Genomic DNA, 21257 nt, shown 5'->3' on the forward strand with positions numbered 1-21257 from the left:
CACACACACACACACTTAACCTCTTCACAACTTATTATAAGCAGGCAACTTATAAACAACAATAACAATTTTAAAAAAGAAAGAAAAAAAAACTCTGAAATTCTTATACTCAAAACTTTATCTTATTTCATTTCACACATTTCCAGATGCTCTCTGCACATTTACAAAAAGGGGAACAAATTACAACATTGCTTTTTTTCTGTAGTGGTTCTGGGGAATTTTCATACTACACAAATTTGCCTAGAAATGTAGATCAGTAAGCAATGCTTGAATTCTCATTTATAGACACAAGGCAGCCACCTAGTGTTGGAAAAGCAAATCAGCAACAGAAAGGAGGATTCTTCGTGGTCCATGCAGACACAGTGACAGAGCCAGCAGTGAGGAGACAGTCAGTGCAGTGTCAAAAAAAGTGCAGTGAACTCGAACAAAGTCTGAAGGACGTAGACATTAAGTGGCACACAAAAACGGAATTCAACCAAAGTGTATGGAGTTCTGTCTGTCTGTCCATATTCAGCTGCTTTACTCCACTTTGGCCAAATTTAAACCAGATGAGGTTTATCACAGCAGGCCCTCTCCTAAACTCTCCTCATTCCTTCCTTAGCCAAACATTTTCCAGGGCCTGTAAAGGTTAACATGAGACCTTTCAATTTAAGTTTTCCATCTTTTTGTTTTCAGATGAAGGGAGACATACTGACATATTAGTGGAAATATTACAAGATCACAGTAATCTCAACTCTAAGCTGACAGATTTTCTTTAAAGCAAACAACACAAACTCCAAAATCCTCCCTCAGCAATGCAGCTCCATCTTCCGACAGGATATTAAAGGAGAAGTTAAAAGAAAAAAAACACACACACACTCTCAAGCATTCACACACTCAGTAAAACATGACTTTTATAAAGGTCAATACAGCAGACGGGGCCATTATCTGAATCCATCTTAAGTCAAGTAAATATGTCTAAGATTTATTTATGCAGAGGAATGTTGTAGAAATATTATAAAATGATTTAAAATATATACTACTTTTACTTTTAACTACTTGCACACATGTTATGTGGCTTATTAAGAATACTTTTAAATTAAGCCAATCAAATAATCAAAATAAAAACATCCAAGAAAAGACAAATTATACATTATATATCTCATTTCAATTCACACATTTCCGAAATTCTGTGTTGAAAGTGTACAGTACCAGTCTAAAGTTCTGAAGTTTGGACACACCTTCTCATTCTTTTTGTCTTCCTTTATTTCATATTTAATTTATTTTCTACATTGTATATCAATATCAAATACATCAAAACACATTATTTAGTAAACAAAAAAGTGATTATCTAAACACAACTGAGATGGTGATTTGGGATGAGCTGGAGCTTCACAGCGTGAAGGAAAAGCAGCAACTATTGTTCAGCACCTCCAGAAAAGACGCTGAGAAAACTATTCCAGGTGACTCCCTCATGAAGACACAGAGATTAAAATACCAAGAAGGCGCAGATCTGTCCAAAAAGATAAATGTAGCTACTTTAGAATTTAAAGAATAAAACTTACTCTGATTTGTTTAACAATTTTAGCTTACAAAGCATTTTCCTGTATAGCTTTAATGTCTTCAATATTAAATTTACAATGTGAAACATTTTCAAACATTTGACTGGTACTGTATATAAAATATGTTTTATAGATTTTTTTATAGAATCACACAAACTTTTTAGCTCCCACAAAATAAACTGACAAAGGCCCAGTAAATATAGTTTTATAATATTTCTACATGGCTCACAAACTCACAAAATTTAGTTGCACCCAGAATGTGCAGAAGTGTGGGATTGCAATATTATTCAGAAGGGTTACCAGGAACATTAATGATGATTATTAATGTGGACTGATATGGGCAGTATTTATCAAGCTACACTTACTAAAGTCGTGTGTAACACATGTAACTTACATGTAATGCTTACCACAGTGCCTCATCACAGATTCATTTGTCATCTTTAAAGATAAATGCAGGATGGCAGCGTGTCATCTTCAGTGATAAGCCTCATTCTGCTTGTGAAGGCACCATGGACAGAGAGCCAAGATTAATGTTTTCTTGTCACATATCATATGCTGAGAAGCCAACTTTTGAAAAGCTGCTGCCATCTCAAGAGCTTGTCTTCAGGACTCAGATGCTATGCATTATATTACATTACATTACATTACATTTGGCAGATGCTTTTGTCCAAAGCAACTTACAATGGTGAAGTACAATGCCTCAACTAACCGCAACTGAAAATGGGTGGGATGCTATTTGAGGCACTATCAACACTAAATTCCTACCAAAAAATCAGCAGGAAGTGCATGAAGATATTTGAGCTGTATGAGATGAATTATCACAGGACATCATTACAGGAACCTCTGCAACTCCATACTTAGGCTGCAGAGCGTTGCACACTACTTTTCTATGCGCAGCTTAGTAAATGTTGGCTGCATCAGTCTACATTTTTAATCATTTATTGTTCCTGGTGACCTTTATCTTCTTTTGATTAGCATTGTAAGCAGACACTTCTTTTTGGGTTACTGTTGTTTTTATTTTAAGTGTATATTGACTAGATTTAAGCTAATTTTCTACCAGTGTTCTGTGTACCCAAGAGTGATTTCTGTAGGAGTATTTCCATTCTAACATTTAATTTACACATATGGCTAAAATAAAAGTGAAATAATTGTACAGTATTGTTTCCAGCATGGTTTAGTAAGTTAACGTACAACACACTGCTCATGCTTTTGTTTTTAGATGCTGGAATGAGGTCACAAGGAAAGGGCTTCATACTCTTAGGATGGTTAAGGAGATAGAAAGGTCAAACAGCTATGGCCACTGGGACAGAACAGAGCTCTTCCAGTTAGCAAATCATTTTCAAAATAATATTGTTAGATATTTAGATTTGCTGTCCTACTCTGATTCTGCTGCACCTGAGACTATGACCATGCTTTCTTTTAAAGGATTCAATGCTATTCATGTTCAGACAAAACCATTTTAACATCATATTTAATAGTGCATGACTAGTGAGGAGGGCCTCATTCAAAAGTAAAAAATTAAAGGACATTTTGAACATTTAAAGGAGCACTCCAGAAAATTCTCTGACTTGATTTCGATGCAAAATAGAAGTCCTGGCAGTTGCTCAATTCCACTCTTGTAAAAAACAGAATAAATCAATTTATTTCATTTTTTCTGAGACGGCCCAAGCCACCTGTTCCTGATAGAGGAAACTGTAGTACTGTGTAAAATAGTGAAATAGCGGATGACGATAGACTTTCTTTAGGCTTTTCTTATGTTCTCAAGTTTTTTTATTCGGGATTGTAAATGTCACTGTGGCTCTCCAACCCCTACTCTACTCGAGATAATAACTCAAGATAAATAAGGTTTTGCAACTTTTTTTGTGTTTTTTTTTATCTAACCAGGCACCACTTTTTAAGATATGTCCAAATCAGATAATGATAAATAGAAAATTATATATCTAAGAGATCCTCTAAGACAACCTTGAATATTATTCTGTGGCCCCCTAGCACCCTATTGTGACCTCTAGTTTAAAAACCGCTGCCAGATGCATATTTTGCCCACGAATCTGCTGAGTAAAAAATACATGATAGTGGAACTGTGGCGAGGTGACGCAGTCAGTCATTCTGTAAAAAACAGCCCCGGACTAGACCCAGTTTAATTAAACCCCAGGACAAGCAGGGTATCACACCGTTACACAAGAGAAGAGACTACAGCCTAGTTCAGAAGAAAAATATGAGAAATGGGCTGCATTCTGAATAAGATGCCCGTCAATTTGAGACAGACAAATAAATAAATAAATAAATAAATAAACAAATAAAAAGGAACCAAGGAACTGAACGAGGACAGCACTGAGGCTTTTGGCAATGTAGATTTAAAACATCAAAGTTGAGATAGTTCACTTTAACACATCCTCCATCTGCATCTAAGAGTGTTTGAAGAGAGAGAGAGAGAGAGAGAGAAAGAAAGAAAGAAATATTGAGAGAGTGGTAGAGAGAAAAAGAATGGGTGGGATCTGCAGTCTAAGCTGGTTTATATGGGTTTTTTCTCTCCAGACAAGCTCAGGGTCCAATCTCTCAAATTAGTCCATTTGAATTAGTGCAAACATACAGAGAGAAGGCCCTCAAACATAAATGCCTGCGCGCACACACACACACACACACACACACACACACACACACAGAAGCACACATACTCATACACACTCTACACTCTTAAAAGGAGCTCATTCTGAGTCAGTGGTTCGTTTGTGGCGGTCCGTCAATGCCCATATCTCCCTTTCTGCACTTAAAAAAGCATCCATTGTCCACACGTCAAACTCTCATGAGGGACAAACCCTAATTTCCCCTTAAAAACACAGGACAGAATCATCTGTGACTGGCAGAAGAAAAATCAAAGTGACTGAGCTGCTTCAGACAGGGAATGACTTCTCTTGAAAAATCCAAACTGAGCAGATCAGGACATAAAAAATATGATCTTCATCCATCAGTTATTAAAAAAGCAACAACAACAACAAAAAAACAACAATCAGCTGCTATCTATCCTCTGTCAGTCAAAATAAAATCAACTTTGGGGCCCTCCAAAAGGAGGGGACTATTTTGAACCTTCCCACATTAAAATGAAGGAAAGGGAAAACTTAGCAGACTGTAGACACACATACACACACACACACACACAGGCATTCACACACACATGCATTCACATACACACACACACACACACACATACACACATTCCCGGGTCCCCTTAAAGATCCCCTTTAGCTACTCCAGAAAAAAGAGGTCTTTTCAGAAAGGAAGACAAAAAGAGGGAACAAGGGCGCAGTGGAAGAGTGTGTTCAGTTGTGTGTGAGACACTGGAAGCGGTTCTTGAAGTACAGGAGGCCATTTTTGGTATGTGTAGCGTCAGAAGATGCCGGGGGGTAGCGGAACTTGGCGTAGGTTTTGTCGCTCTCCGACTGACCCCACGGAAGCTTGATCTTGGTGGCATGGTTCACAATGACATCATCACACGAACCGACGTGAAGAGAACCCAGTCCATCGATGAAAAACTCTAAAAAATAACAAGTAGAAACTAATTAAACATACAACATCCACTAAACCAGCATTCACAACTGAGCAGACACTTACATTAAAACATGCTAACTATCAGGGGACAGGAACTTTTACCATATACATGACTTTTGCCATGTGCCAAACTTAGAAAATGGTCAACCCCAGGTAATTACCCTACAAAACACATAAGAAGAGGTAGTGCTGGCTTACAATTTCTTCCTGGTAAAACTCAAAAAAGCTCACTAGAATACAGTCTTCTCAAATAGTTAAACAAATACGCTCTTTAAGAGCTGTTGCTGGATGTTTTTCCTAACCACTGATCCAATGCAACAAAATTACATTCCTTTGTGCACTGCTGGTGTACAATTGTCTAAAAAAGCCTGAGTCTAAGTCTAAATCTAACCCAAAGTCTAAAATTAACTTAAAATTCAAAATTCAAAACCTATTCTGTAGGAAATTCCCTTGGAGCAGGTAAACTACATAGACCATAATTCTTTTTTTTGCAGCAGGATAAGGTGGGGCTTAGAGTTTAAAATGTTACTGCCAGCCATTTTAATTTTTTCGTTTGGCATGGTCTGAGGATTTGTACCCTTTTGGATTGAGGACTGAGGTTCCATTGGATGTGTGTTTGTGTAAGTTTTCTGATTTATTACTTTATTAATTTGTCCATTTTGATTGTGATTGTTTTTTATTGTTTGCTCTCTTGGTTTGTAGTCCATTTGTTGCATTGTTTATGTATTGTCTTACTGATCCTTATATATTTTGTTTATTTGTAGATAAACCATCTATCCTGTATATCCCTCCATCCATCTTATACCTCCCTCCATCAACCCACTACCTTCTTTCATCCATCACCTTCCTTCGTCCATCCAACCTTTTCCTCAGCCATGCATTAACTGTCCATCCATGCACCTGCTCTGCCTCATTGTGAAATACACTGTGAATAAACTGCAGTTGAAGTCTGTTCATCCTCCTGTGTTTTAATGGACACACCATCACCACAGCCACTCTTCCACCAAATGCATCCCAACTAAACTTTACATATTCCAAACCCTAACACTGTTTATCAACCTTCTGATATGTGCTGGCTGTTATTTTCAAAAACTACAAAACTGTTTAAATCAAATTATTTTAATAATAATGCTTTCAGAAAAAGGTTGGAAACACTTTGAGACACTTTCTTTTTTCATGTTACTGATATACATTCATAATCATCCTTGAATCCTTGAAAAGAAAACCCTTAAACAAAACCCTTCATATCAGTAAAGACACTTTGAATAACAGAATTTTGAGCACTGCACAATACTGAGTATTAATAAAAAGGTTTATGTCGACATTTTTTTTTCTCTATTGTAAAGTAACAGTAAAAAGTCCCAGACTCACCCAGGTGGGCGACGCGGGCTAACCGTGGGTCAAAGCCCACCTGCTGCACCTTATCTGTCCGGGCCAGAAAGAAGTTAATGACTCCATCAGTGACCACGCAGTTGGGGAAGCCTTGGATGACGTGATGGAACCCACGTCTCATGTGCAGACAGTCCCCATCCTCTTCTCCTGCCTCTATAGAGATAGTCTGCCTGTAGGTGGCAGTGTAGCCTGTAGCCTCACGCACCGCACCTCCCACCTGTACACACACACAGAGTTCACACACACAGAGTTCACACAGTTAACTTAATTATGTATGCAACATGTCAAATATAATTATATGCATAGTTCATTAGCTTTTCCAATCAGAATGATGTTTAAGTTTGTATTAACATAACAAAATTTAATGTATTCATATCTATTTTATAACTAATTCACTTGTAATCAAACTACTGTGAGGAAAGATTTGCACCATTAAAACAGAGGCAAAAATGTTTTGCTCTGAGAGTATAACAAGTTATAACATCGTATTTCCTGTGTGTGGTCTTAAACAATACTGTTGGTTTCTATTGGTGAAAAGCATGAGGGGAAAGTCTAGATGTAAGTGTGTGTACGTGTGTGTGTGCATGTGTCTGTGTGTTTCTTCCCAGACAATGCTCTGTAGGTTGTGGAAGCACTGTGCCCTTTTTGTCTGAAAGGTCACATTACTGGCCCAGTGCCTCCGAGCTTTTGGAATTTAGGAACAGACATTTCCATTTATTGTCACTGGGTATCAGCTTCTGGTCTGTCTGTAGTGGAGTCAGGCCCAGCACACAACAAGCACATTGATATCCAGCTGTCTGGGTCAGTTCTGGCATTCCTGAATAGCTTCGCTACAGTATAATAGTCAGTTAATTAGTGTGTTAGTTCAGTGTGAGGAGGGTCTCACCAAGTCAAGTGTGGTCTTCTCCAGAACATCCACAAGTTTCTCTAGTTTGGTGTTGGCAGTGAAGATAAAGTCATCATCCACCCATAGAACGTACTTAGTGGTGACCTGCGACACAGCTAGATTACGGCCTGCAAACCAACCCTGAAACACACACACACACACACACACACACACACATATGTAATGTTCCATTATTTAATATAACTACTAATTGTTACAGTCACACAATATATTGTACATACATTAATTTCGTTTTTCACTTGCTGGTATAATATTAATAATTAGTCATTAATGGCCATATAGAAATGCTCCAAAATGACCTGGAATAAAATCTTTTTACACTGACTTCTCTTCAAATTTAAGAACATTATTGTTTCTCCTGTGAAGTTCCCACACGTCTGTCTAAAGGTTGCACAAACTCACCTAAATTCCAGAAGACATACAGAAGTTGCATTTTCAATCATTAATTTCTGCACTTTTATCTTTTTCGAGACTTTAACACACTTAAAGATTAAGAAACATGGAGACTGATGAAGACTGCTCCTGAAGAAGAATGCAGTGAAATAAGATAAGAAGTTGTTGTGTTCATCTTTAAGCTGTAGAACCGACAAAGTGAAGCCTTTTACGTCTGTGACACTGCAGAAGTAGTTATTCTGATAGATGCCATTCAGTGGTTTTCTATTTATTCAGTAGTATTAAGTTTAAACATGATTTAAAAGTATAAATATCTGCTATTTTAATATAATGAATGAGAGGTCATGTGTTTGATCCCTTTGTTTTTATATGTTCTTATATAATCAGTGACGCTGAAAAAACTGTGCAATGATTCAAGGAGCTGCTCAAAATATTCTGACTGGACTTTAAAACAGACTTAGAAACACAAAATCAATCTTACAAACTTACACAAACAATATCATGCAAAAACTATAACTTTTAAGAGTTTTGATGGAGCTGAATCTTTACCTTTCCAAACGGCATGATGTAGTGCTCTATATTTGGGCCGGACACCATTTTCGGATTTTCGCTGTCATCCGCTATTACTATGGTGACTGTTGGGTAGTATCTTCGTATGCTGTCAATCAGGTCCTGGAGCTTGTTATACCGCAGAAATGTTTTAGTGGCTATGGTGACCAGAGCGCTGATATTGTATTCTAAGAAAGAACACAGGAACAGTTATAGTAAGACACATTTCCCTATTAAAACCTGAAAAAACATAAAAACATATCTCACAAATCCCTCAAGGCAAATGAAATGTTATCAGTTTAGGAAAACACAGCCCCACAAGGGAAAGTGTGCTGATTTTCTGTGATTATGCAGAAATGTACAAAATATATTTTTTGACGCACGGAAACAGGGGAACTATCATCATCATAACATGCAGCCCTGGTCTGTCCCAGCTGGCTCGCATTGGACTGATTGAGCTGTCAGGTGGGACTGATATAATGACCCTGCCTCAGCCTTCATTTGACAGAGATGCTGACGGCAAGGAGAGGGCACAAGTACAGAGACTAGAGCCCAACTGGGCCATCTATTATATTTATTTAAGTTTGTTTGGGTGTGTGGGAAGGCATTTTGGCCGAATAATGGTACGTTTTGAGTTCATTCACTTCCTGTGTCTGTGTATCTCTGTGCTTCCTGGCTGTTGGTTTACGTGGGCCACACCCCTATTCCCATGGGCGCTGTCAGATTTTAAACAACTGTTCAGGCCCCAGTAAAACAAAAAAAAAAATCCATAAAAACTTTTTTCTTTCTACTTATTAACAGGTGGACTGTGGGGTTAGAACCTCTTGCTTTAAAGCCATGATTTGCTGCTTAAGTGTGTCGTGTAAGATATCAATGAACCTTTATCTCCGTCTGAGCCGGTGTTGTAGAGCTTAGGTGTCACTCCATGACGGATTTTGATGGTGAAAAGAGCTTGATGTCCTTCGGTCTCTAATTGCACTGAAACACAAACATACACACACTCATATCAGTATTTCATATTTTAACATGCTACAGTTCTGCTTCCACATTACTGAACAACTTATTTGTAACAGTTTAGAGGCTAAAATTAATGTTATTGGCCTTTTTTAAGTGATGTCATTAAACTCAACTGGTGCTTAATCTGTGTTCAAAGCTATGAAGTAAATGTAAACAAATACATTTAACATTTATAAAATTCTCCTGAGATCATCTTACTCTGATTCTTTTATTTAAACTGTTAAAAATCCATGATTAATGTTAGGGTATAAAACATTAGTGTGTTGCTTTATGATAAACCACACATAGACTCTTAGCTCCTTTTATCCTTTTATGGCCATCTGATTAATTTGGATTCCTGTGGCTCATACAGGCAGCCTTGAAGTGTTAAACTGTAATTTGCATATGTTCTCTTTTATGTGTGATATGAGCTGATGCACATTGTACAGTGTGATCTTTTCATACATTTTAGTCTAGACATTAGTGTGTCTAGACACTACTTGTTGATCTGTAGACTTTCACACCTCGGCTGCAGAAGCAAGAAGAGACTTCCACTTCTTGCTGACTGCACGTATGTACTGCTATAAAAGACTATGTATGTACCCGAATAAACTCAGATTGTTAAGAAAAGCAGCTCGTGTATCTGATCTTTTTAATCTAAATTAGGGTGTGGCCGAAGAACCAGACCAGGGCAGGGGATAACTGAATCCGGGAAAGGGTGTAGGGCAACCAGCCATATTTCTACCCTTTCAATTACACCAAAGCAAACTATTGATTGATTAATATGCAATTGATTAATTGATTAATATGCAATTTTTTATTGATCAACAGCCCAAATTAAAACCTTGTTTCTTAACTTGTATTAAATCTAAAAGATTAGTGCTGGAAGAGATGAGACTTAAAAAGCAGCCTGACCTTGTGTTATTAAGAAGTTTTAGTAAGGCTATTATGAGCGAGGCTATAATGAGCCTCGCCAACTAATTCCCCCATGTATGTATAAGTACCTGTGTCTGCAGTGCTGGGGTGGAACAGTGTGTTCGTATAAGTGATGAACTGAAGCTGGCGGTTCAGGTTGGGCAAGAGGCAGCTGATTAGGCTCATGTGCATCTCTCCATCACCTCTGATCTTTACCCCGTCCACTTCTGCTGCCACATTAAACGTGCCCAGAGATGCCGAGAAATTCAACTACACAAAAATGCATAAAGAGAGAGGAAAAAGAGTGGATAGAAGTACAAAGATGAATGGAAAATAACAGAAAAGGATTCTCATCGCTGTTCACACACATTCTACTGCAATGTAATCAAATTCCCCAACATCCAAAACAATATTTTCACTCATGATGCAAATATAATTCAACTTACAGTGTAAACGTCTCTGGGCAGGTCTTTTAAGGCCAAGCCTGAAACAGAGGATTAAACAATGGATCATTATCAGAATGCCCATTTTTTTGTCCAGTAATTGTACTCTTGTAGAGCTTCAGGTCTTCTAGAATTCTTTATCTAAGATCCGTCCAAGTCTAATCTAATTTTGTTAAAATGTAAGAGCTGGGAAGAGGTCTCTAAACATTGTGTTTTACAAAATAAAAGACCTGGGAGAAAAAGTAACCCCCCACTTTAACTTAATAATCCCTGTTCTTATTTAACAGACCGTGAAGATAACTAACATGTTAGCACATGTAATTAATGCCTTTAATGCCTAATTGTTTATGCATATTAATCATTTTATTATATTCTTCCTGCAATTTTCTTTTTTTATAGAGGTTATTGATGCATTAGCAGTTTTATTTAGCAGGGAAAACACTGTGTTACTACTGTTGAGTTCAGAAAGTAGGAAACATTTTTTTTATGATGAAATATTGATTAAATTATATAGCTAATTATCTAACACTCACTTTCCTCTGACCTCTCCTCTCCTCTTTTCTCTCTCACACACACGCTGCTGCGGCTGTCACACATATGTTCAACACATTCCCTTTCCTACCTCTGTTTATCAATTAAAAGTTATTGGAGCTGAGCTGTGATGCATTAACACTCATTTCTTCCATTACAAATCTATAAAAAAACTACACAATCATTTTTTCCCATTTTTTACACAGAAGAATACCAGTATTTTAAGTTTTTAAATTCACGATTTACCCATGATTAATCATAGAATACTGCATTGCAATATTGCCAATGTTACGTTAATTATTTTATTTACATTTAAATATCAATTATCAAATCAAATCAAATTTATTTGTACTGCGCTTTTTACAACAGGTGTTGGCACAAGGCAGCTTTACAGAAACATGATTACAGGACAAAGAATCAGGCAAAACATTAAACATAGAAAATACAGAATACAGAATTATTATAATAATATAGTTTTTTTACACATATTTACAGCCTTTACAAACCTTAGGATAGTCTGACACATGATATAATCACTATTCAACAAAAAAAATAAACTGCAGCCTCCAAACAACTACTGATCAACTGATACCAAATACAGATGCTGAGAACTGTCATCAAAAAAAATGTTTGTCATTTAGTTTTTTTTCAGGTGATTCATGTAAAAACTATGATGGTTAGATGAAATTAGGTTAGTCACCTGGTATAAGGATCGTCTTGAGTGGCCGCACCTCCACACCCTGTGTTGGGTATTGCAGTGGGCTATTAGCTTCAGCTACAATCAGAAAATCAGCAGGGGTTTGTGACCTGTGTACACACAAACACAGCACAGTGGAACATACTTTAACCATCAGGTGAAAGCACACTTTGTACAGGATGTATTCTTTGCAGGAAGATTTGCATTTGTCATTTAGCATACACTGTATAACATAGCCTGTTCATAAAAAAATACTTAATGTGGTTACAAGCAACTTAACAGAGCTCATTTAACTTTAAATGATTGTGTAGCCTGTTGCCACTTGAAGCACACTGGGTAACTCCGCTACACTCCACCCTTCTACACCACTCACACAGACACAGCATTTTATAGTAAAGGTCTTTAGACAGGACACCTGACACTACATTCACCTAACTCTGCAACATTTACTCAGTTGTGCTTTGGATAAGAGTGTTTGCAAAATCCTTTGAATAGTGTGTAAAGTAGTAATGTCATAAAATTAAACTTTTTGAGCATGAAATTAACTTTAAAATAAAAAACAATAAAGACCTCAACATTATTTTAGTTTGCTTTTCAGAAAAAAAAAACAATTAAAAACTGCATTAAAATATATATATATTAATATGTATGATTTTAAAGAACAGTGTAATGAAAATCAGTAACAAAATGGTTCTTTATAAAAGCAAAAGCTGTACAATGCACAGGTGTACCTAATAAATTGTCAATAAGTGCAGGTTGTAGTGAACTGTCAGCCTAGTGTTCATTTGTGTATCTTTCAATTGAAGTAACTTTTATTAGTAAGTAAGATTTAACTCCGTCATGGGGTGACCCATGCAGGGAGACGAGGAAAGCAGACGCAAGTGCAGGTAAGGGCGAAACGAATAATTTAATAAATAAATAACAAAGATAAACAAATAACAAAGAACATGGAATAATAAAGTAAACCAAAAACAAACGAGAGAAACTAGTGAACAAAAACTAAACACACAAGAAGTACTAATGATAAACAAACAGGGAGTAAATAAACAAAGAAACAAACGAGGGAATAAATACAAAACTAAACTGGGCAGGGATATATATACAAGGAAATAAACAAGAAGCTAAACTAGACAAATGGAAATAAACAGGGAAATAAACAGGGAAAACAATGGAAATAAACAGGGAACCAGAAATAAACAAGAAGATAAACAAAGGACAAGGGCTAAGGCTACAAAGAACCAGCGAGACACACAACGGGGAAGGTGCAAAGACCGACGAAGGACAAGAGACAAAGGAAGGCATTATAGCACACAAGGGAAGTGGAAACACCTGGGGCTAGGGGGCGGAGCTACAAATTGACACAGGTGGAACAGTACTGAGACAGAACACAGGGACACAGGTCACGTGGGACAAATACAGAGACATTAGACAAGGCCAGGACGTGACAAACTCCTAATCATGATTGACATTTTTTCTCAAATTTCTTAATCATTAAATTAATTTTTTTTAATTATGAAGACTTTTAAATTATGTAAAAATCATGAAAAAAGTGTGAGAAAAATGGCAAAATTTGCAGATGAGCTGATATGGTCATTACTGGGGTACCGCAGCACACACCTCATTTGGAAGCCCTGATACTCTTTGGCTCGCCGTCTCTTCATCTCCTCCAGCTGGGAGGGCTGGAAGGCTGTGTGCAGGGGGTGAGCAGAAACTCGTGGGAACAGCAGTTGAGCAAACGGCAAGTTCACACCTCCTCTCTCACCCTCACACACACAGCCATTACGTGCCAGAAGCCTGTGAGAGAAGATAACTATTATACGTACAGTAAAAAAACAGGGTTTTTAATTTACACTATTCAAATGTCGATCAGCTACACATGAATAAAAACTGCCAGATCCACACAACACTTACTAAAATAAGCGACCTGAAAAACAGCACTTATAACATCAAAAATTTTATTTACGTGCAGTCCACTGACAAATGTGAGTGACACTTAATCCAATCAATGCATCATTTTTAAGTCTGGACTTTTTCATATTTAAAAAGCTACTTAAAGCAGTATTTTAAAACTACCTGGCGAATTGATTTTATTTATATATTTGCATATATCATCAACCCCTATTCAAATGTCTCTTAGGACTAAATACTGACCCGGCGACACTCTCCCTCACACGGTACGGGACGGTGCTAGCACTGGGGTCCGGCTCTGGGAGTCTCTCCTCCAACAGCCGTTCCACTCCAGGTCCGGGTCTCTGACGGACATCCACGGTGCTGTAGGCCCGAGTGGGCCATGTGTGTAGCACTGCCAGAAACAGGACCACAGACGCTACCAGTGCTAACAACACTGTCTTACGCAGAGAACGCATCCTACAAACTAACACAAACAAACAGACAAAACATTCATGCACAAAATAATTACGTTGAAGTTATTTCGAGCCATTTCTATTGTATTCTTTATAAACATTTGACACATAAAAGAGAATTGGCATTTGTAAAGATAGCACATGACCAGCACAACTTAAAAATCTACAAAAAACTAAAGACTGAATGTGAATAGTACAAGTACTATACATGATTGTTGTTTCCTTTAATGTGCTTTACACTGATAATATGTGAAATGTACTATGCAACAAACAGTCTACAAACTAGTACTGTGGTTTGCTAAGTGCACTCATGTATACTCCTTTTCTGTCTATAAATAAAAGCAACTCACTCTATCCAGTCAGTATGCGAGGTGTAGGATGCCATTGTTGCTCCCAAAAATCCATGGCAGTGATGATCGGTGGAATGTAGACATGGTTGACAGGATTGAGTGGCGGTGGTGGAGGACTATCACCATCTGTTGATAAGACAGAAAGACTACTGAAATATTACAGTTCAGCAAAAGTATTTGTATAATACGTTCTTATTATATTAGAACCATATAATATAATAATAATAATATAATATTAATAATAAAAATAAGCCGCACGTCTGTTGAGCTTCAAACTTGTTAATACTGGAATACTCTGTTTGTGACTGAAGTATGGTAAGTAAAGTAAAGAAAAGAAAAGTTCATAATATTGCATGGTTGTAGTAGACAAGCTACCAGCTGGCAACATGAGTCAGTTTAGCCACGCTGTATCGTACTGTACATTAAAAGGACTAGTTCTGGTTCTCAAGAATCAATATGTGTAGCCAGGGTTGGGATACATGAATCAACAGTTCGAGTAAGAACATGCTCTTTTGTTTTCATTCTACTAACACCTACAGCCAGAAGCCATACAGATGTGTCCAGTGCACCTGAGGGAGTTCTCTGGTGAAACCCAGTGTTATACAAATGCTACTGAAAAATATGTACACCTTTTATTTTTACTACTGGTTTCACCAGTTGATACCATATGAGTCCAGGTTGCTGTCTTGATGATTTCTCTTAATCAAAAGATGATTAATTATTTACACATGGTTCTTTTGGTTCCTTGAGAATAGAGCTCCCTTCTTGACTTTGGGATTTTATGTGCACCTCTTCAACACAATATCCAGCCACATAACCAGCACATTCCTCTCCCAGTCCAGAATGACTTAAGTGCAAACATAATTTTAAGTTTACATTTATACATATACATATATTTTACATATAAAAAAACATATATTTTAATACCGTAAAATCCCATTCAGGTAGGTGTCAGGTGGATGCAATTGTGTCCCAGGTGCTTGCTATGGTGTTGCTTATGTTTGCTTGGTGGTCCCTAAGGTGTTGCTAGGTGGTTCAGACTAAACAATCTGAAGCTGAAATTATGTCAGTATCTCTGATTACGAATGCATAAAAATAAATGGAAAATGGAATAAGAACAATATGAATCAGATAACAGATGTGTGATAGCTTAGTTATGACTCCCAGCCCAGACTCCCAGCCCTTTACCACAGTCCTTTACTGAAATGTCCTAGTTTCATTTCTTTTTCAAGCTTCCACGTTCTGTTCCTGGTAATACAGTTTTAGCAAAGTTGAGACTGCTTGAGAAACAGCTACATTCTAATATTTCAGCTGTATTAGCTGTATAAAGAATCAGGTAGCTATAGCTTGAGTATTACATTGTGTTGTAATTGTGTAAAGAAGGTTTTGGATATTTTTAACAGCATAAATGTCAATTTTGATTGGACATAAACACAGGTCAAATACAGAAGCAGCTGTTTTTACCAGATCATTTTGACATGGTCTGGCTTGCAAAATCCAAGGTAAAATATGATTTTTAAACTTTTACAGGATAAGCTGGTAATCACTGTGTTCTGGTCATTTTTATTGGTACACAATACAACATTTATTGAATATTTAGCTTACAATTACATGTGCTAAGCTGAATATTCTCAAAAAGCTTTGTCTTAGCATTATCGTATAATGTTAAATGCAATAACAGCGTCAAGACAGAGCTGCAGACAGACTGATGCAAAAACAACTGACTTCTGCGTGTCTGTGCACTAGGCCAAAAATTGCATTATCGACTTATAGTAAAATATATGGACATGACCTCAGTAATTTTGGGTGAACTCAATATTGGCCATAATGATTTTCCAAGCATGAAGAGTCCACTAAAGAGAATAAGCCAGTATGTCCACTTTATTTAAAACATTTTTTTTCATTTTATTTTCCAATTCCAATTAGGTGTGATTAAAATATTATGCATTATCATTAATATAACACTAATTAATATTAGTGTCATAAAATAAACAATAATATCATTTATCACAATTATTTCTAGAAAAACATTTATCATAATCATCTGCACACTGTGACCTCTGATGCATTGTACTACACATTATGTACATTAGATATCATGCATACACAGAATATTCAATGGCTGTTAGAATGGCTGTTAGAGTACATCCTAGAAAAATAATCCAAAGTAAGATTCAGAAGATTTTTATTAATATGATTTTCTAATGATGTACACTATGAAACACAGTAAAAAGTGTCCTTTTTTTCATTTAAATCTTCTTTATGTGGCAACAATCAAATGAACTGGGTTTATATAACTTATATTATCACTAACCATACATTAATATTTAATTCAATGTTTTAATTTTAAGTTAAATAATCCCAGTTCAAACACTTTTTACAACAATGTAAGACCTTAATATAATTTTACGGGAAACTTCTAACAGTAATGAACTGTTTCAATCAACTACAGATCATAGCAGTAAATACAGAACCCACATGAGAGTTTCCTAATTACAGTAACAGCAAAAAGCAATAGATGCTGGGAGATCAGTTGCTTGTGTAAGACATTGGTGTGAAGTGTTATTATTTTTTGTACATTTCAATATTTCTCAATACTTTACACAAGAAGTAAATCTTCCCTATTGGCTCCTGGTATCATTTACTTTCCCTTTCATATTCAATTTTATTTTATATAATGATTGACTGCCTGGCTGCCCTGTTGTACGCCATGACCCATGAGGAAGTGACCTTTTTTTACTGCAAAGTTTGACTTCATGCTGGCTGAGAATTGTAATGAAGTAACTCTGTGCTGGATCAATTATTTTTCTATGTTATGTGAACACAGGCTGGCAGAAGGGCCATATGTTCTTCATTAGAAACAAAAACACAAGCTAACCGTCTCTAAAAAGTGGTTAGACTCACAGAGTAACTAATAAAAAATGATGTAGTTGAATAACTGTCTACTGGCAATCATGTAGGATTTTAATTATTTCATTACTTTTATTATTGTACCACAACAATACTTTAATTCATACAAAAAAAATCTACAAACCTACACAAATGTGAACTAAGTGACATATAACTATACATTTCTTTGAAGCAGAATATTTAATTGTAATATTAACCACATTTGCAGGAATTTAGCCCTCATTTGCAGAGAATGTACAGTCTGAACCTGTGAATGTGTAGAAAATCGCACAGATCCTAAAAGAGTTAGAGAGGAACTGCCAAGACAGACATTGTGTTGTTAACAGCAAACAGATGTATGGGAATGGATAGGCTATACAAGATCCTTCACAGAAAGAGAAAACAAGAAATGATTTCAGCTGTCTCAGAGAAAGTTTTGGTCTTATATTTGGAATATATAGAGCATTATAAGGCAAACTGCAGACAGTTAATTGCAGGGTTGACTAATACAAATAAAAATATATAAATAAGACTGTTGTTTGTGAATATCAAAGCATCCAGGAAATGTTGGATATTTGATTTAATACTGTATGTTACGTTAATCAATTTTACTTCTTCTGAACCAAATATGCTCTCTTAAACTGATTCATGCAAATATATATAAATTGAATTTAAATTCGAAATTACATTTCTTTGTGTGTGTGTGTGTGTGTGTGTGTGTGTGTGTGTATGTGTGTGTTAATGTGCATGCGCGCGCAAATTATGCTGTCCATTTCTGCTGATCCTCCTCCTCCACCCTCCCTGGGGTCTTTCCATGATCACACTGTCAACATCAGCAGAGCCAATTCTCAGACCACGGCACTATTGATGGCCTCAGTTATTGACATTAAATCATATTTATCAGAATTAAAGCATATCAGAAGAAACATGCTGCATTCAAGTGAGGTAAAAAGCATTAAATAAATATTAAAAGGAGTGAGGAAATGAGGAATTGCTTTTTGCTGTGAGTTTTAACAGTAAATCTCTCGAAACAAGAATGCTGTTCTGTGTCGTTCTTTTCTGTGTGTAAACACAACCCAAATGTAAAAAGTTTAAATATAACATGTTCTGAGCAAGTTCTGGGTGTTAATATAAAATCAGAAGAACACACATCTCTTACAAATGTTTAATTTAAGATAAAAATGAAAATTGCGTTGATGTTAAACCCCACCGTAAAATAGACTTTTTGGCTGGAAGTAACAAATTAAAATATTAGAAATTTATAGTGTGTCAATTAGCATTATGACATTTTACAAATGTTCACAACTAAATGTACATCATATACAACTATTTTTACTTAACAACTTTAAACCAACCAAAAATATCAACATTGTTGATAGTTGCTGACACTACTCTACATCCAATTTATGTTCTTTTTATGTTATCCTGACATAAAATGTCAGACCCTACATTTAACCAGATAATAATGAATGATGCTAGTGGCCAGCTGAGTTAGTAAGTGTTTTTAGTGCATTTTAGACATCCACAGCAATATACAGTAGGCAGTTCTGGATAAAAACCGTGGCATTAGACGCAGGAAGATCACAAATGTGCCTCTAGACGTGGTCAATAAGAATGGATCAATAGGGAAAGGGCCATTATGAGAGGTTAGTAGTGCAGCCACAGCAATTAGTTCTCAGGGGCTCTACTGTACCTTCTGTTTAAGCATGAGTACTACATTCTGGTATCACATACATTATACTGACCAAGAAAAACACACTGAAATATAACCACGGAGTACAACCAGAAAGCCTAATACAACAGAGAGTTTCCTGCATGGTTTTTACTTTTGAGTTTATTTAAATAAGGGAAGTTACTAATAACTCTCTATATAACTAGATTTGACTTGTATTAAAAATCCTTCAGGTTTAAAGTCTTCATCATCACCATTCCATATCCCATGCATTCCCATACCCTCTCACATGCATCGCTACATCATTGCAATTCGTGAAATGAATGAGATAATGGAGATTGTTATCTATACGTAATAAAAGCTGTAATGTGGCCGTGATTTTAATATTTTAAATAAAAGCTGCATGCAAGTTTTAAATTAAATGTAAAGAAAACAGTAGCTTTGGCATCATTAAAATTGTACTCTCTGTTTACAAATAAAACAGAAGTTTATTTGAACTAAAAATCGTAATCGTATTGGAGGATCGCTCATATAGTTGGAGAATATCGAGATGACTTTTGTTAAATATTGCCCAGCCCTAGTCCTGGCAGTAACCAAGAACAAGAAGCAATAACTCAGGTTATGGCTTATCCTCACTCCCTATAGGAGGCCAGTCTCCTCCGCATCCAGTTCAGGAATGTGCCTACTCACACTATCGTAGGGCGTGGTCTGTTGAATTAGACCATCTAAAAGGCTAATAACAATCCTAAGTGATGGCTCTTAGTGGGTGGGGAGGTAGAAATACAGAGAGAGAAGGAGAGAGAGAGAAGGAGAGAGAGAGAGAGAGAGAGAGAGAGAGAGAGAGAGACGATTTGGATGCAAACACACCCATTCATTCGTTAAGTTCACCTGTAATAAACAAATCGCCACTATCAAAGCCAATAGGCTTTATGTAAAAATGGCCTATTAATTTAATTTTCTTTGCATAACCGGCCTTAAATTCTGTGTAACCATCCCATTACTGTAGGCTCTCGTTAAAGCCCCATGCGCAGACCCTGTGGAAGTGCAGTGGAGGCCTGAGCTGCTGTGCTATCGTAGCAACACGCTTAGTTCATGAGAGGGATGTACAGTATGTGCAGAGAGCGGGCATGTGCAGCGATCCTGCTTTAGCGAAAACCACTCAGCACGAGACGCGCCGCGGCTTATTATTACAAGCTGCACTGGACGACGCGAGATACGCTGTAAGCCACCCAGCACATGCAGTACTACAGGACCACAGCAGACCCAACAACACGAGCAAATAAATTACATGCCAGGCCTATCGCTCGCGTTATGATGCATCAACGCCCGAAATTCCACCCTGGATGATAAACCATATTTATCACATTTTCCTAAATCGCATAAATCTGTCGTTGTGCGCGTAGTGCTGTGACTATCAGCTGCAATTATTGCATTTGCAAACGTCAGACCTGGAGAAATCAAATCAGACCAGCAGCAAAAAAAAAAATCAGCTGCCATAAATAACCCTTACCTTTCCAGCGCTGGAATCCTCAACAATGTCCTCTGAATCATTAGCTCGGAATTCCCTGCATTGAATCACTGCCCGCTGCTGATGGGGGCAGAAAATCCAGTGGCATGACATCCACCACTGATATAACCGGGATGGAAGGAGAGATGGATGTAGACGGTGAAGCTACCCCTCTGGCGGAGGCTAATTCCAACGGAGTTACTGCGCCTCTGCAGCGCTGCTAATAGCCATCCCCTCCGCCACGCTGCTCCCACTCCACCCGTATTCCGACAAGCTCCCATAACCCACCCTCCTCCCCTCCCCCCAATAGCAAAGAACATTTAATAAACGCTGAGTTTTTTAATGCTTGCATTATTTAACATTGCCCAATAGGCATCGGTTAATGTTGGGACTCTGAATATACATTCACAATGCTTTTACGTGAAAGGTGCTTTTCACAAATAATAATATTAATCATTGTTATTAAAATTCCCATTTCTACACTACAAGACCACAGTACATGCCATAGGAGTAGAATACAAACAATCATATTAAGTGTATGTAAAGTTAAATACAAGCCTTATACA

At 37.0% G+C, this 21257-nt stretch overlaps 1 protein-coding gene across 1 annotated transcript; it reads right to left on the minus strand.

The window, feature by feature from the left end:
* Window positions 1-99: 99 nt before the first annotated feature.
* On the minus strand, window positions 100-20935 carry b4galnt1b (beta-1,4-N-acetyl-galactosaminyl transferase 1b). Its single transcript, XM_007254221.4, has 12 exons — window positions 20695-20935; window positions 14624-14749; window positions 14062-14284; window positions 13528-13704; window positions 11914-12020; window positions 10686-10723; window positions 10329-10509; window positions 9208-9306; window positions 8329-8516; window positions 7366-7506; window positions 6459-6696; window positions 100-5073 (listed from the first exon to the last, which is right to left on the minus strand). The coding sequence occupies exons 3-12, from the start codon at window positions 14274-14276 to the stop codon at window positions 4859-4861; spliced, it is 1599 nt and encodes a 532-aa protein (XP_007254283.3). The 5' UTR covers window positions 14277-14284; window positions 14624-14749; window positions 20695-20935; the 3' UTR covers window positions 100-4858.
* Window positions 20936-21257: the final 322 nt, after the last annotated feature.

The sequence above is a fragment of the Astyanax mexicanus genome, chromosome 5 (genome assembly GCF_023375975.1).
Source record: "Astyanax mexicanus isolate ESR-SI-001 chromosome 5, AstMex3_surface, whole genome shotgun sequence".
In the NCBI taxonomy this organism is placed as follows: domain Eukaryota; kingdom Metazoa; phylum Chordata; class Actinopteri; order Characiformes; family Acestrorhamphidae; genus Astyanax; species Astyanax mexicanus.